Source organism: Chiloscyllium plagiosum, unplaced genomic scaffold, assembly GCF_037043375.1.
Source record: "Chiloscyllium plagiosum isolate Xiang-an unplaced genomic scaffold, Cpla_swu_hap1 HiC_scaffold_7, whole genome shotgun sequence".
Taxonomy (NCBI): domain Eukaryota; kingdom Metazoa; phylum Chordata; class Chondrichthyes; order Orectolobiformes; family Hemiscylliidae; genus Chiloscyllium; species Chiloscyllium plagiosum.
In genome coordinates, this window is record NW_028270145.1 from 31,839,033 (window position 1) to 31,854,864 (window position 15,832).

At 47.6% G+C, this 15,832-nt stretch overlaps 1 protein-coding gene across 2 annotated transcripts in view; it reads right to left on the reverse strand.

The window, feature by feature from the left end:
• Positions 1 to 15,832, reverse strand: part of atic (5-aminoimidazole-4-carboxamide ribonucleotide formyltransferase/IMP cyclohydrolase) — a 37,148-nt gene that overhangs the window by 9,010 nt on the left and 12,306 nt on the right. For both annotated transcript variants that reach the window (XM_043693339.2, XM_087988887.1), the window contains 7 exons: positions 15,103 to 15,191; positions 14,178 to 14,329; positions 11,045 to 11,201; positions 9,554 to 9,679; positions 3,421 to 3,528; positions 1,667 to 1,752; positions 198 to 287 (listed from right to left, as the gene is read on the reverse strand). In XM_043693339.2, the coding sequence (XP_043549274.1) occupies positions 198 to 287; positions 1,667 to 1,752; positions 3,421 to 3,528; positions 9,554 to 9,679; positions 11,045 to 11,201; positions 14,178 to 14,329; positions 15,103 to 15,191 (808 nt within the window). The remainder of the gene's footprint in view (positions 1 to 197; positions 288 to 1,666; positions 1,753 to 3,420; positions 3,529 to 9,553; positions 9,680 to 11,044; positions 11,202 to 14,177; positions 14,330 to 15,102; positions 15,192 to 15,832) is intronic.

The following is a 15,832-nucleotide window of genomic DNA, read 5'->3' on the forward strand; positions in this document are numbered from 1 at the left end:
GGAATGGTCCTTGGCGATTATGTCATGGTGAAGCCGTGCCAGATCGCGGCTGGCGGAGCAGAAATAAAATCGGGATAAGCAACAAGTAAACCGTCACGACAAACAGAACGATACACAAACCTCGGCTCACGCCTGAAAGGTTAGTAAACTAGAGATGCAACTCAGAATGGGAAGAGCGGGGAGGTAAAGCCACATACCTGAAGGATGCAATAGTTTCCATTTTTCTTTTTGGACAGGATATCCAACGCCTCTTGCTTGTAACCGGGGGCAATAATTCCATCAGACACCTGCGATTTAGACATTTCCAGTTTACTAGCGGCAGCCCCTCTCGTCGTGGCCTACATACTCAGGCTTCATCAAAATGGAGTCTTTTGGTTCCAGTTACTTGCTTAAATTTGCTTAAAACAGAAAATACCCTCTCCACATTTCCCAACAACTGCCTCTCCTCCCAGACAAACCCCACCCACCCCAGCCTTCCACACTATTTCAACTACTCTCCAAATTCCTCTTTCAGCCCCTTAAGCCATTTTGAAACCGCGGACCCAGTTCCCCAGGAGTGGCGCAGTCCGGTCTTGATCTGCGATTTTTAAAAAAAAAATCAGCTCAAGGATTCCAAATGGAGCCAGGCCTGGCTCAGCTGGTAACACGGCAGTCTGAACTCCCCACCTCGGAGACCACAGCTGAAAATCCAGGCCCCCACTCCTGGTGTCCGTACTGAGGGAGTGCGGCTCAGTCAGAGGTCCAGTCAGTCGTCTGCTCAATTGAGCCCACGTCGGCAGTTTTTTTTCCCAAAAAGACTTTTGATGGCATTTCTAAGAAGTGCAGGGTGTCTCTTCCGAGCTCCCCAATACTTATCCCTCAGCCACCGTCACATAATACAGATTACTAACCAGTTCTCTTCTTGCAGTGTGCATCGGGAGTTTGCTCCAAATAAACTCATTGCTGTGTTTTCCTACAGTGGCCACACCTCAGATATATCTCATTGACCGTAAGAGGCTGCAGATCATGCCAAGGGCTGTGAAAGGCCCTATATAAATGGAAGGATTTCCTTCTAATAAATATGGATGGCATACAGTATTCCAAACCCACTAGAGAGAAGCCCCGTGACAACATCTTAATGAGAGTGAGAGCAGCCAGACCCTGGCCTGCATAGGGTTGGGGTAGGGTGGTTGTGGTGGTAGGTGGGGGGCGCGAAGAGGAAGAGCTTTAAGAGACTCAACAGTGAGAGGGAGCACTGATGAACAGCAAGACTCCAGGAAGTACAGAGGATCAGAGGGACCTGTGCATGTCCACAGACCCTTGAGAGTAGCAGAATAGGTAGTTAAAAAGACAAGAGGGAAATCCGCCTTTCACTCGTGAAGGAATTGAATCCAAGAGTAGGGAGGTTATGATAGAGCTGTACGTGACATTACTTAGGCCGCAGATGGAGAAGTGCGTGCAGTTCTGGTTGCCATACTATAGGAAGAGGACAACTGTGCTAGAGAGGGTGCAGCAGATTGAGCTATGAAGAGAGAGACCCCATAGGCTGGGATTGTTTTCCTTACAGCAGAGAAGGCGGTGGGGGGGGGCATAAGGCCTTGCTTCTCTTAAAATCCAAAATGGCTCCTGAAGTTTCCAACAAGGCTGGTACACACAGATACCCAACGACCACTCTCTTTGTACTTGCCTCTCTGGAGATTATCTGGGCAGTCAGGACGTCACAAACATCAGACAGAGCGATGAAGTCACCAAAGGAGGACATCCTGTCAGCACCTGCGGGGCAAAGGCACAGGTTTCCATGGCGACCTGGTCCAAACTGCAAGATCTCGAATCAGGAGCCAACCCAACCCACTCACCTTTCCCGGAATCAACCGGAACAACCTAGATTCTCGAGGGGGAGCAGAGAATGAATGACAAAACGGGGAAAAAAATTGAATGCACACTCGTTGACCCGGGCCTGATAGTCCCCAACTTTTAACAGCCGACTAATTAAGTCAGCATTTTTGGAGTAGAAACCACTCCTGAGGTGGGTCTCAAAGTCAGTGAACAGGTGCAGAAATAATGTCAAGGTCAATCGCAGGGGAACAGAATATAAAGGAGCAGGATTTATCTGGTTTTGTAAAGAAATTCAACACTTAGGTCTGAAGGCACAGTGGGTAGCGTCCACAGCTAGGAACTGCTGGTTCAAGGCCTACTTCAGATTTTGGCTGAAGATGCATTGGCAACATAGCCTGGTATCAATCTGTAAATTGTCCCGACACACCCACGCCGGGAGGTAAGGATGTGCAAGAATCTCCCTTTCAAGCCGTGCTCGACGTGGAGCCTGAACAACCTGTTCCCCGAGAAATCGAGACCGGCCTGAGAAACCGGTCACGTGCTTCGATTGTCTCTCGGCGCAAGAGGTGGGCAAAGTCAGCAGCAAGGTCTTTACCCACCTCAGTCATCATTTCCCCACTCTCATCGGCAGGAAAGGCTGTGTGGACTGGGCTTTTATTTCCTGGGGTTAGGTTGGATTTCTGTGTTGAGGCCAGCCAGAAATAAAAAGGGCAGAACAGCAAAGCTGCAGCAACATCACCATGTCAGGAAGCTGCGTTTCACCTAAGGGATAGGGAACTCTCTCTCACAAACACAGTCGTGTTGGGTGGGGGGTCAGTGAAAAATCAGATTAAAAACAAAAAATCATGTTGATTTCTTTGTTCCATTAAGGAATCCAAAACACACCATGTGCACACTCCTTCCTTCCTAACAGCTGTGTGTGTGTGGTTTTCTTTTTACACTAGAAGAACTGAAGCAGTTCAAGGAGGCATTTCACTGCAGTCATACAGCACGGAAACAGACCCTTCGGCCCAACCTGTCCATGCTGACCAGGTTTCCTGAACTGAACCAGTCCTAATTGCCAGCCTTTGGCCCATATCCCTCTAAACCTCTCCTATCCACATACATGTCTAAATGTCTTTCAAATGCTGTACCTGTACCTACCTCTACCATTTCCTCTGGCACCTCATTCCATACACACCCCACCCTCTGCGTGAAGACGTTACTCCCCAGGTCTCTTCTATATCCTTGCCCTCGCACCTTATGTCCCTCTAGTTTTGGGCTCCCCTACTGTGGGGATAAATAGATCTTGGCTATTCACCTTACCCATGCCCCTTCTGGTCTTATAAACCTCTGTAAGGTTACCCCTCAGCTCCAGGGGAAAAAAAGTCAACCACATTCTCGATGGGTAATAAATGTTCACTTCTTGGACATAAATAAAGTTGACATATGAGAGTTGATGTCGAGATCAGCTGTGTGATGGGCTTCCTGGGGTTGAATGGCCTCCAGTTCCTGTATTTTACAGGTGCTCTGCATTTCCAACATTTCAAGCCTTGCGCTCTGGTTTTCCTCATTCCCAATCCCTTTAAGGCTCACAGAGGTCAGGGGTGACATGTTGGTACTAACCTCTTGCTCTGGCATAAGCTGCAGCCAGTGGAGTCAGTGTGCCATATTTATCATGGACCATACAGACTCTGGCTTCTTCCTCAGTCATTGGCACACCAATAGCGGCACCTGGAGGTAAAACAGCAAGATTACATCAACAATCTTGAGGCAGGCTCAATTAACATCGAAAGGCTCAATAATTGTAAATTCACTACAAGAAAGGGCACACGAATCCACAACACTTGGATTTGGCACACTGTCCTCCAAAACCTGCCTCTCGCTTTTCAAACCAAAAAAAAACCGGAAGGAGGAGACCGTGTGCGTCTGCCATCTTTGTTTCCGAGACTCCATGTTTCATTCGACTGTCTATGAAGGCCAGGCAATGTTCTTTAATTCAAACAGCTCTCTTGCTCTGTTCTCAATACCACGTTGTCAGGTTTCCCAATTGAACGTGAACCGAGTAACAGCCCGTTGTAGCTTAGGAGGGAAAATGTGATGATGCTGTAGTCAGAGGTACAGACAGATGTTTCTGTGGCCAGCAGAGAAAAAGCAGAATGGTGTGTTGTTTCCCTGGTGCCAGGATCAAGGGTGTCTCAGAGTGGGTGCAGAATGTTCTCACAGGGGAGAGGGGCCAGCAGGAGGTCATTGTCCGCATTGGAATCAATGACATTGGAAGAGAAAAGGTTGAGACTCTGAAGGGAGATTACAGAGAGTTAGGCAGAAATTTAGAAAGGAGGTCTTCAAGGGTAGTAATATCTGGATTACTCCCAGTGCTACGAGCTAGTGAGGGCAGGAATAGGAGGATAGAGCAGATGAATGCATGGCTGGTGTATGGGAGAAGGATTCACATTTTTGGATCATTGGAATCTCTTTTGGGGTAGAAGTGACCTGTACAAGAAGGATGGATTGCACCTAAATTGGAAGGGGACTAATATACTGGCAGGGAGATTTGCTAAAACTGCTTGGGAGGATTTAAACTAGTAAGGTGGGGGAGGGGGGGGGCTGGTGCGGTGGGACCCAGGGAGATAGTGAGGAAAGAGATTGATCTGAGACGGGTACAGCTGAGAACAGAAGTGAGTCCAACAGTCAGGGCAGACAGGGACAAGGTAGGACTAATAAATTAAACTGCATTTATTTCAATGTAAGGGGCCTAACAGGGAAGGCTGATGAACTCAGGGCATGGTTAGGAACATGGGACTGGGATATCATAGCAATTACGGAAACATGGCTCAGGGATGGGCAGGACTGGCAGCTTAAAGTTCCAGGATACAAATGCTACAGAATGGATAGAAAGGGAGGCAAGAGAGGAGGGAGGCGGGGGAGGGGGTGGCATTTTTGATAAGGGATATCATTACAGCTGTGCGGAGGGAGGATATTCCCGCAAGTACATTCAGGGAAGTTATTGGTGGAACTGAGAAATAAGAAAGGGATGATCACCTTATTGCGATTGTATTACAGATTCCCCAATAGTCAGAGGGAAATTGAGAAACAAACTTGTAAGGAGATCTCAGCTATCTTTAAGAATAATAGGGTAGTTATGGTAGGGGATGTTAACTTTCCAAACATCGACTGGGACTGCCATAGTATTAAAAGTTTAGATGGAGGGGAATTTCTTAAGTGTGTACAAGACAACTTTCTGATTCAATATGTGGATGTACCAGCTGCATTTTGGAAAAACAAATCTTAGCAGGACTTATATACTTAATGGTAAGGTCCAGAGGAATGTTGCTGAACAAAGAGACCTTGGAGTGCAGGTTCATAGCACCTTGAAAGTGGAGTCGCAGGTAGATAGGATAGTGAAGAAGGTGTTTGGTATGCTTTCCTTTATTGGTCAGAGTATTGAGTACAGGACTTGGGAGGTCATGTTGCAGCTGTACAGGACATTGGTTAGGCCACTGTTGGAATATTGCGTGCAATTCTGGTCTCCTCCCTATCAGAAAGATGTTGTGAAACTTGAAATGGTTCAGAAAAGATTTACAAGGATGTTGCCAGGGTTGGAGGATCTGAGCTACAGGGAGAGGCTGAACAGGCTGGGGCTGTTTTCCCTGGAGCTTCGGAGGTTGAGGGGTGACCTGATAGCGGTTTACAAAATCATGGGGGCATGGATAGGATAAATAATCAAAGTCGGGAAGTCCAGAACTAGAGGGCATAGGTTTAGGGTGAGAGGGGAAAGATATAAAAGAGACCTAAGGGGCAACCTTTTCACGCAGAGGGTGGTACGTGTATGGAATGGGCTGCCAGAGGATGTGGTGGAGGCTGGTACAATTGCAACATTTAAGAGGCATTTGGATGGGTATAAGAATAGGAAGGGTTTGGAGGGATATGGGCCGGATGCTGGCAGGTGGGACTAGACTGGGTTGGGATATCTGGTCGGCATGGACGGGTTGGACCGAAGGGTCTGTTTCCGTGCTGTACATCTCTCTGACTCTAAGTTCCTTCACTCCGCCAGCTCAAAACAGTTTTCACTTGTAGCCTGCTGGGTGTGCAGGGTGAGAGAGACCCAGATCCCAGACTGTCACCTGACGGAACATAGTCGGTCCCAGAGTTCTCGAGCTTCGTGCTTGTGACCTCTCTCCAAGCAACTAAACAGACTGGTAATAGGTATGGAGAGGGCATAAAATAACTTTGGGGTCTCATCCCACCTATAAGTCACATCTCTTTATAAGTGAAGCTTCCCCGATTTTTAAACACCAAGCCCCTGGGTTCTCGACTCTCCCACATGAGGAAACATCCTTTCAACATCCACCCAGTCAAGTTTCCTCAGCGTTCATACAATCAAGAGTTCTACAGCATGGTAACCGGCCCTTCGGTCCAACCTGTCCATGCCGACCAGGTATTGTAAACAGATCTGAGTCCATTTGCCAGCACTTGGCCCATACACCTGTAAACTCTTCCAATTCATACACCCATCCAGATGCCTTTTAAATGTTGTAATTATACCCATCTCTATTATTTCCCCTGGCAGCCTGTTCCATCTATGCACCACCCTTTACGTGAAAAAAATTGCCCCTCAGGTCCTTTTTAAATCTTTCCTCTCTCACCTTAAACCTATGCCCTCTAGTTTTGGCCTCCCCTATCCTAGGGAAATGACCCTGGCTGTTAATCCTATCCATGTCCCTCATGATTTTGTGAACCTCTATAAGGTCAGCCCTCAGCCTCCGACACTCCAGGGAAAACAGCCCCAGCCTGTTCAGCCTCTCCCTATAGCTCAAACCCCCCACCCCTGGCAACATGCATTGGAATGTTTCAATTAAGCCAGCTAAACTCCAGCGGACAGGAGCTTCACCTGTCCAACCTTTCCTCATGATTGAACATCTCCATTCCTCTTTCTCTCATTGAAAATTCTTGTCTTGCCTGTTTAGTCTTAAATTTGTACTCTTTATCCCTTCCTGTTTGCCAATTAATTTATCATTTCCTTTATTAGTACCTTCCGTGTTGATCTTGACTTAATGCGTTGACCTATCGCACCTTTGTAAATATGATCTCTTGCGTCCACTATTTAGTTTAATATTCTCTCTACTTCCCTAGTTATGTAGCTTGCAAGAACACCTTCCTGAGCACAGTTCAGGTGCAGGACTGTGCTAAATGGTCAGCCACTTTCCCCATAAACTGGAACTCACTTCTCTCACTGAGTCATGCATTCTCTAATCTGACTTGCCCTTTGCCAATGTGCACACTGCTCATGTAATAATGCAGAACTTTTGAGGTTCTCCTTCTTGATTTGGTATCTAGCTCTTCATGAAAGCGCACAGTCTCTTCATTTGTCCTGCCTACATCGCTTGTATCTATGTGGAACATAACAAACGGATCCTCCCCTCCTCCCACCCTAACAGGTGTAACAAAGATGTACTTGTAATGGAGGGGCCACAGAGGAGGGTCGCTAAGTTGATTCCGGAGCTGAGGGGGCTGTCTTACAAGGAGAGATTGAGAAGTCTGGGACTCTACTCATTGGAACTTAGAAGAATGAGGGGAGAAACATAAAATTACGAAGAGAATAGATATGATGGAAGCAAGGAGATTGCTTCCACTGATGGGTGAAACTACTACTAGGGAGCATAGCCTCAAAATAAGGGGGAACAGATTTAGGACTGTGGTGAGGAGGAACTTCTTCAGCCCTAATGATCATGAATCTGTGGAACTCCCTGCCCAGCGAAGCATTGCATGTTTTTAAGATGAGGAGGATGGACAAAGATGGACAACACCAGGTTATAGTGCAACAGGTTTATTTGGAAGGACTAGCTTTCAGAGCGCTGCTCCTTCATCAGGTAACTAGTGGGGCAGGATCATAAGACACAGAACTTGTAGTAAAAGATTACAGGGTCATACAACTGACGCGATGTATTAAACAAACCTAGACAGCTGTTAATTCTTTCATCTTTTAGAATGGGTTGCAGGTTTAGATTCACTGATATGTAAATCCTAGAACGTCTTTTAAGTCACATTAATGCATTGTCAGAACTGATATGTCACCTCTTTTCATAAAGTCTTAAGTGATCTCAGGAATGTGACTTGAAAGTAGTTCTGGGATTTACATATTAATGAACCGAAACCTGCAATACATTCTAAAAGATGAAAGATTTAACAGCAATCTAGGTTTGTTCAACATATCATATCAGTTGCATGACACGGAGATCTTTAGCTATAAATTCTGTGTCTGATCCTGCCCCACTAGCTACCTGATGAAAGGGCAGCGCTCCGAAAGCTAGTATATCCAAATAAACCCGTTGGATTATAAACTGGTGTTGTGGAATGCTTTTAAGGCAAAGATAGACAGATTTTTGAACAATAAAGGAACTAAGAGTTATGGTGAGCGGGTGGGTAAGTAAGTGGAGCTGAGTGCATAAAACGATCGGCCATGACCTTACAGAATGGTGGAGCAGGGACGCTGGGCCAAATGGCCTACTCCTGCTCCTAGTTCTCATGTCCTTGTGTAACTGCTTTCTGGTACAAAGATCCAAGGTGACCATTCCCACTCTCCGATGCATTGCAATATCTGTAAGTTCAGTTTCTAGCTCACACTCTAAGCCAAATCTGTTTGAACTTCAAACACTTGCTGCTTTTCTCCTGAATCAATATGGCATCCAGGTCCTCCCATACGCTGTAACCGTGACACATCACCAGTCCTGCCATTCTTAAAGTGTTCAAATAAACTGTTTCATTAAATTTTCTATTTATTCATTTTCAAAATATAATTCGTAACCATGCCACCGGTTGCTATACTATGTTGAACAACATGAATAGAATAAACATTCATCATTTACCAGATACTCACCAAACAACTGGCTTGTCTTTTGGCAAAGGGTGAATCAATTTCTGAGGCTGATATAATTTTAAGAAAAGCAAAAGTGACAGAACACCCCTTTCCCTTCCTTACCCCACATCAATTCCAGCGCTCTATAGTAAGTCATGCTAAGTTGGCTAGTTTTATACACTCTTAAGCCAAAAGGACTACCTGACTCAGTTAGGGGATCTAGTTTCAACATTTTTTTAAAAATAAAGCCGTTCTTTCAATGGAAGCATTGTTAAAACTCTGCTTAAACGGCTAGGAGCTACAGCATTTAAACCGTAGATTTCAGTTTCGTATCAACCACAAACCAAATTTGATTCGTACAGAAGTAAAAAATTAGACATTCCCAGCCAACAAATGCACGCACTCAGTTTAGTCATGTCTAAAACCGGTATGAAGAATTTTCGAAGGAGACCAAGGGAACAGTTTAAACTGGTCTTTCTCCAAGCCAGAGAGGTTGTATGACAATACATCAACAATTATCATCTCGGTCACGCCAAGAGTTATAGGCCCAAGCATTTAGCAGCCACATCAATGGGCAATTAATGTGCAAACCTCTGAAGCTAGGGTCTGAGACTGGCCAAGAAAACAGCACTCGAAGATTTGCAATGCTCAGCACGTTGCTTCCTCCCCGAATTTCCTGGTTGACAACACTAAAGTTAAGATGCTCACTTTCCCCAGGAAGATTTGGCACCTTTCCACCTCCCGTCCCCACGTCAGTGACACATGTTGAACCTGCATTCAAAAGGGCGGGGCCAGCCGAGTTGCGATTTCATGTGGGTTTTGGGGGGGGCGGGGGGGGAGGTCCAGGGTGATGTGTTGCCCCCCCCACCCCCCCACATCATGCTGCCATTACACTCTCCTTACCGGCAGGGCTGACGTGCTTGAAGGAGGCAGCTGCAGGGAGACACAGGGCCTGCTTCAGTTCTCTCACCAGCTGCCAGGCGTTCAGAGCATCACACAGATTAATGAAGCCGGGAGATCCATTCAGGACTGTCAGGCAGGAGAGAGACAGAGAGACAGAGACAGAGAGAGACAGAGACAGAGAGGATTAAGGACAAGCAATCAATAACCCTTGCTTGATACAATTCAACTACATTTCAAGCTAGATTAGAGTGGTGCTGAGAAAGCACAGCCGGCCAGGCAGCATCCGAGAAGCAGGATAATCGACTGAAGGGCCTTTGCCCGAAACGTTGATGTTCCTGCTCCTCGGATGCTGCCTGACCGGCTGTGCTTTCCCAGCATCACTCTAATCTAGACTCTGATTTCTAGCATCTGCAGTCCTCACTTTCACCTACTACATTTCACGCTGTCAGCTGTGGGCATTTAGAGGCCATGAGTTCACGTCTCACCCCAGAGGCTAAAAGGAGCCCCAACCAAAGCTGGAGACTGCTGCTGTGAAGCTCCATCGGAGGCCTGGTCTCACTCACAGGAGAGCCTCCCACTGCCAGCACCACTTGGAGGAGCATCAGGGGAGTTGTGAGGAACTGCCATTCGAATGGGTGGTTGCGGGGTGGGATGGGTCGGCTGGCGCAGGCAGGACGGGCTGAATAGCCTTTCCCTTTCTCTCTGTGCCATTCAGAGTCATAGAGATGTACAGCATGGAAACAGAACCTTCGGTCCAACTTGTCCATCCGCACCTGCCAGCACCCGGCCCATATCCCTCCCAACCCTTCCTATTCATATACCCATCCAAATGCCTCTTAAATGTTGCAATTGTACCAACCTCCACCACTTCCTTTGGCAGCTCGTTCCATACACGTACCACCCTCTGTGTGAAAACATTGCCCTTAGGTCTCTTTTATATCTTTCCCCTCTCACCCTAAACCTATGCCCTCTAGTTCTGGACTCCCCGACCCCAGGGAAAATACTTTGGTTATTTATCCTATCCATGCCCCTCACGATTTTGTAAACTTTTATAAGGTCACCCCTCAGCCTCCGACGCTCCAGGGAAAACAGCCCCAGCCTATTCAGCCTCTCCCTATAGCTCAAGTCCTCCAAAGTTTCACACCTTCTGCCCTGGGGACCTGACCACAAATTCATCCCCTTAACCAAAAGATAACGAGAAATGACGCTCAGATCAGCCGGTCGTTGCCATACCGCCACGCGCGGGATCTTGCTGTGCGTGGCTGGCCGCCCACATTACAGCTGGGGCCAGGCTTCCAGAGCACTTTGCCGAGAGCAAGGCCCCCCACCCCACTTCTTGTGTTTTTTTTGGGGAGGGTGGTGCCAGCAGGTTGTGTGAGGGGAGCCACCTACACGCTGAGTTCTGAATGTCTTGTTCCTTTCAAATGCACCCGCGTTCTCCCCCCCCCCCACCCCCCTCAAAGAAACCAGCAGCCACCCCTCTCCTCCCACCTTGGATGGGCAGCTGAGGCCTTTGTGTGTAGATCTGGGCTGGAGTCTGGTGAGGATTCATCCCGTATCTCAGGCAGAGCTGCGACTTCCCCCGGCCGCATTCCTTCCGGAAGTAATCCGAGATCGCCTCGTCGTACTGGGCCGTGTGTGTGAAGGCCTCAGGAAAGGAGCAAATAAGAGAGAGAGAGAGAGAGGAGGCTGATCATTTTAGACTGTATTACCTTGCCTACAGCAAGGTGTTCACCTTTTAAACCTATTTCTTTATTTTTCTCGATACCTTTGTACCCAAGATGGCGCCAGGAACGGCAACACTGTACACTTTTTGCTGTATTCCTGTATCCCCCGAGCACACAGGACAATAAAGCCTGAATCTAATTCTAACCAAACATGTCTGGCCACTGGAGAAATTTGTTCTTTAAACCTGAGAAGAACAAATGTAAACAAATGTAAGGTCGCCCTGTCAAAGAGCAAGACAAGTTATTGGATGATCAAGCTCAGGTTTCGGGAGGAAGGCAAGGGAGTAAGGGGAGGACAAGGCTGGTAACAGGTCGCGTGAGGTGAAAAATTAGCTCAGGGCAAGGTCCATCGCCAATACCTAGGAATGTTATTTACGTAGTAAGCATTTGGCCATTCTCCTGATTAGAAAGTATCATAGCACTTCACAGAACATTTCCCAATGCGTTTTGCCACTTCAAAAAATTAGGACGACGCGGGGTTGGACACGGAAGGGGGGGGGGAACGAACGGGACAAGAAAGCAGAGTCGGGTTTTTATGTTAGCAGCACCTACTTTTTCAGCAGCATTTCAAGGCCAGAAGTCAGGCATCACAGGTTTGGTCACGATTCCAAACCACACAGAGCTGTGAGCTGGCCCCTCAGTTGGAGCTCCATCTCGGCCCACTGTCCGCTCAGAGCTTGTGACCCCCAACGTACAGCGCAGGAGGCCCTGACTGTGTCAAAAGGAGGAAATTTGCAGGATGACACTAATTCCACTGACTGCAAATACTAACCAACTGAATGAGAGGTCAAAGCTGTGGTGAACAGATTTCAACGTAAGCAAACTTGGGGGGGCACAGTAGACAGTGAAGGTTTTCTAAGATTACAATGGGATTGTGCTCAAATGGGTCAAGAGGCTGAACAATGACAGATGGAATTCAATTTGGTTACATGCAAGGGATTGCATTGTGGTACATTAAACAGAAGCAGGACTTATATACTTAATGGTAGGGCCTTGGGTAGTGTTGTAGAACACAGGGACCTAGGGATTCAGGTGCATAATTCTTTGAAGTTTGCTTCACATATACAGAACGTGATTACAAAGGTGCCTGGCACACTTGTCTTCATTGCTCAGTCCTTTAGATACAAGTGTTGGGAAGTCATGTTGAGGTTGTACATGACATTGGCGAGACCTCTTCTGGAATACTGTGTCCATTCTGGTCGTCTAGTTACAGGATATTATTAAGCTAGAAGAGTTTTACCAGAATGTTGCGGGGTGTGAAAGATTTGAGTTACAAGGAGAGGCTGGTTAGGCTGGGACCTCTTTCACTGGAGCATAGGAGGCTGAGAGGTGACCTGATAGAGTTTCATTAAATCACAGAAGAGGCTGTGGATAGGGTTAATGGTAGTTGTCTTGTCCCGAGGATGGGGGATTTCAAAATCAAGGGGTACATTTTTAAGGTGAGAGGAGAGAGATTTAAAAAAAGAGATGAGGTGCAAATCTTTTACATAGAGGGTGGTTCATGTGTGGAATGAACTTGCAGAGAAAGTGGTGGATATGGGTATAGGAACAATATTTAAAAGACAATTAGGTAAGTATATGAACAGGAAAGGTTTGGGGGAAGATGGACCAGGAGCAGGCAGGTGGGACTAGTTTAGTTTGGAATTATGTTTGGGATGGACTGCTTGGACTGAAGGGTCTGTTTCTGTGCTGTATGACTCTGTAACTACAGGGGTGGGGGTGGCAGGGTGGGATGGAGTGGGGGCAGAATTCACTTTGGATGCGTAGAAAAATAACTACCTTCTACAGGACAAAAAAAGAAGTATCAGCGGCAGTCCTAAAGGACAAGGGTACACCGATTACGAAACTGTCATGAACAGATACAAAATATATTCAAAAAAAGCCAAAGGGATGTTAGCCTTTACATCAAGAGCCAAGGTAAGCGAGGCTGGAAGCTTTGATTCTGCTACACAAAAGACCAGTTACACCACACCTGGAGAGCAGTACAGTACTGGATACACCCCCGCAAACCTAACTTAGGTTTCATTCACTTGGATAGAATACAGCACAGACTTACCAGAATAAAGCAGCCAACATAATCAAAGACCCCTCCCACCCTGTTTGTACTGTCTTCTGTTGGGCAGAAGATAGAGACGTTTGAAAACACGCACTAACAGATTCAAGAACAGCTTCTTCCCTGCTGTTAGCAGTCTTATGGACGGACCTCTCAAAGATGAGTTGATCTTTCTCTACACTTTCTCTGTAGATGTAACACTAAATTCTCCAATCTGTTCTATTACCCTGAGGCACTTATGTAAGGTATGACTTGTCTGGATCATACGCAAAACAATACTTTTCACTGTATCTTGGTACATGTGACAGTAATAAAGCAAAGTTTTTTTAAAAAATCAAAAGACTAAGTACGGCACTCTGAGGGTTAAATTACCAGAAGGGGTCGCACATATTTGTGGTCACATACCTTGGGAACCGGCAGATTCTGGGGTGGTTTGCTTGGGTTTTAAAGCTATTTGGTGGACAGGGTCAGCAAGAAGGTGTTTCCTCAGAGACAGTGAGTCACAAACTGGCCTCGAACTGGATGGAGGAATCCACCTGAATCCACACCAAAAAAAAAGGCTGAAACTCGGAACTCTCTGGTGTGAAAGGTGCTGGATTAATTGATCACTTTACAATTGGAAATGGGAGGAGTTTTCCCAAGGTAGTGGGGGATACTGGGCCTCCGCAGGTACACAGCAGGGCACTGGATGACAGAGTAGGCCGATCTAATCTCCTCTTGTTGCTCGATATTGTTGGGAAAGTCAACTGGAAATAGGCCAATGGCAAGATTGGTAGGAGCAAGGGAGGGGGAAGGGGGGGGTCAAATGTCAGCGCTTGTTTGCAGAGACCAGGAGTCACATTACCTTCAGCGCCAGGGCTTTCCGGGTCTCCACGGATGTATCCTTCTGATCCGAGGCCTCCATCTCCTGGGCGACTGGCAGGTAGTCGGCAGGATCGCACACCACGGTCACACGGGCGTGGTTCTTGGCTGCTGCCCTCAGCAACGTCACTCCACCTGGACAGACACAGGTGGCACACAGTCAAGGAGGCAGTTCAGTTTCAGAAATGGGTGAGCGGTTTCTTGGGGGGGGGGGGGGAGAGAGAGAGATAAAAATACTCTGGATTTCGCATGCCCTGAACCGGACCTGATATCAACAGAGGTTCGCACAACTAACCCCCCCCAGGAGGCAAATGACTTGTTTCAAATATTTCAAATGAGGTCAGCTCTCCCACATTTTGTTCAGCTGCTAAAGAGCGGGAAGGGCTGCCTCCAGGTGCTTTCCAGCACAGCTTGTGGGACCACGAGTCCCAACCACCACTCAGCAGATCCCGATATTAATCCGATTCCTCCAGCAATCAATCCTCTGCCCCTCTCCAGTCCAGCTCGCACCCTCATTATTAACCGCACTGCTGACACGGCCTGCCGTTGAGGTGTTAAAATCAAGGCCCAATGCCGGAGCTGAAACGAATCCCGATGGCTCGATTTGAAGAGGAAACAAGGGAGCGCACTCTCTTCCCCAGTTGGCTTGGCCAACTCAGCTGACATCACTGAGATGATGCGGTCACTCAATGGCTGCTGAAAGCGTACTGTGTACAATCCACTGCTGCCTACACCCAGTGACTACGTCTCTAAAGCACTTCCCTGGGAGTAAAAGGCCTTTGGGACATTTGGAGGCGGTGCTATATAAATGCACCAAGGAATTTCATAGAATGGGAGACAGTGGACAATCAAAGAGCACTTTTGAGGACAGGTTCCCAAACAACATTAGGACTCGAACCAAAACCTACCGATGTCGATCTGCTCCACAGCCTCTGCCATTGTCACGTTTGGAGCTGAAATGGTCTGCACAAATGGGTAGAGGTTACAGGCCACGACCCTGAAGGAGGGAAACAGAATCAAGAAAGGTGAGGATTGGCACGGTCTTGTGGCACCGCGAGATACCTTCCAGTTGGGAGGAGAAAGTGAGGTCTGCAGATGCTGGAGATCAAAGTTGAAGCTTTATTGCTGGAACAGCACAGCAGGTCAGGCAGCATCCAGGGAACAGGAGATTCGACGTTTTTCAGAGAGCACCTCTGGGCCACCCGGACGAACCAACCCAACCAACCTGTGGCACAGCATTTCAACTCCCCCTCCCACTCCACCGAGGATATGCAGGTCATTGGACTCATCCACCGCCAAACCACAACAACCCGACGGTCGGAGGAGGAGCGTCTTATCTTCCGACTGGGAACCCTCCAACCGCAGGGGATGAACTTGGACTTCACCAGTTTCTTCATCCCCCCTCCCCCCACCTTGTCTCAGCCGGATCCCTCCAGCCCGGCACCGCCTTCCTGACCTGCAGTCTTCTTCTTGACCTCTCCGCCTCCATCCTACTCCGACCTATCACCCTCACCTTGACCTCTTTCCACCTATCGCGTTTCCAACTCCCCTCCTCCAGGTCCCTCCTCCCTACCTTTTATCTTCTCCTGCTGAACACTCTCTGCTCATTCCTGAAGAAGGGCCTGTGCCCGAAACGTC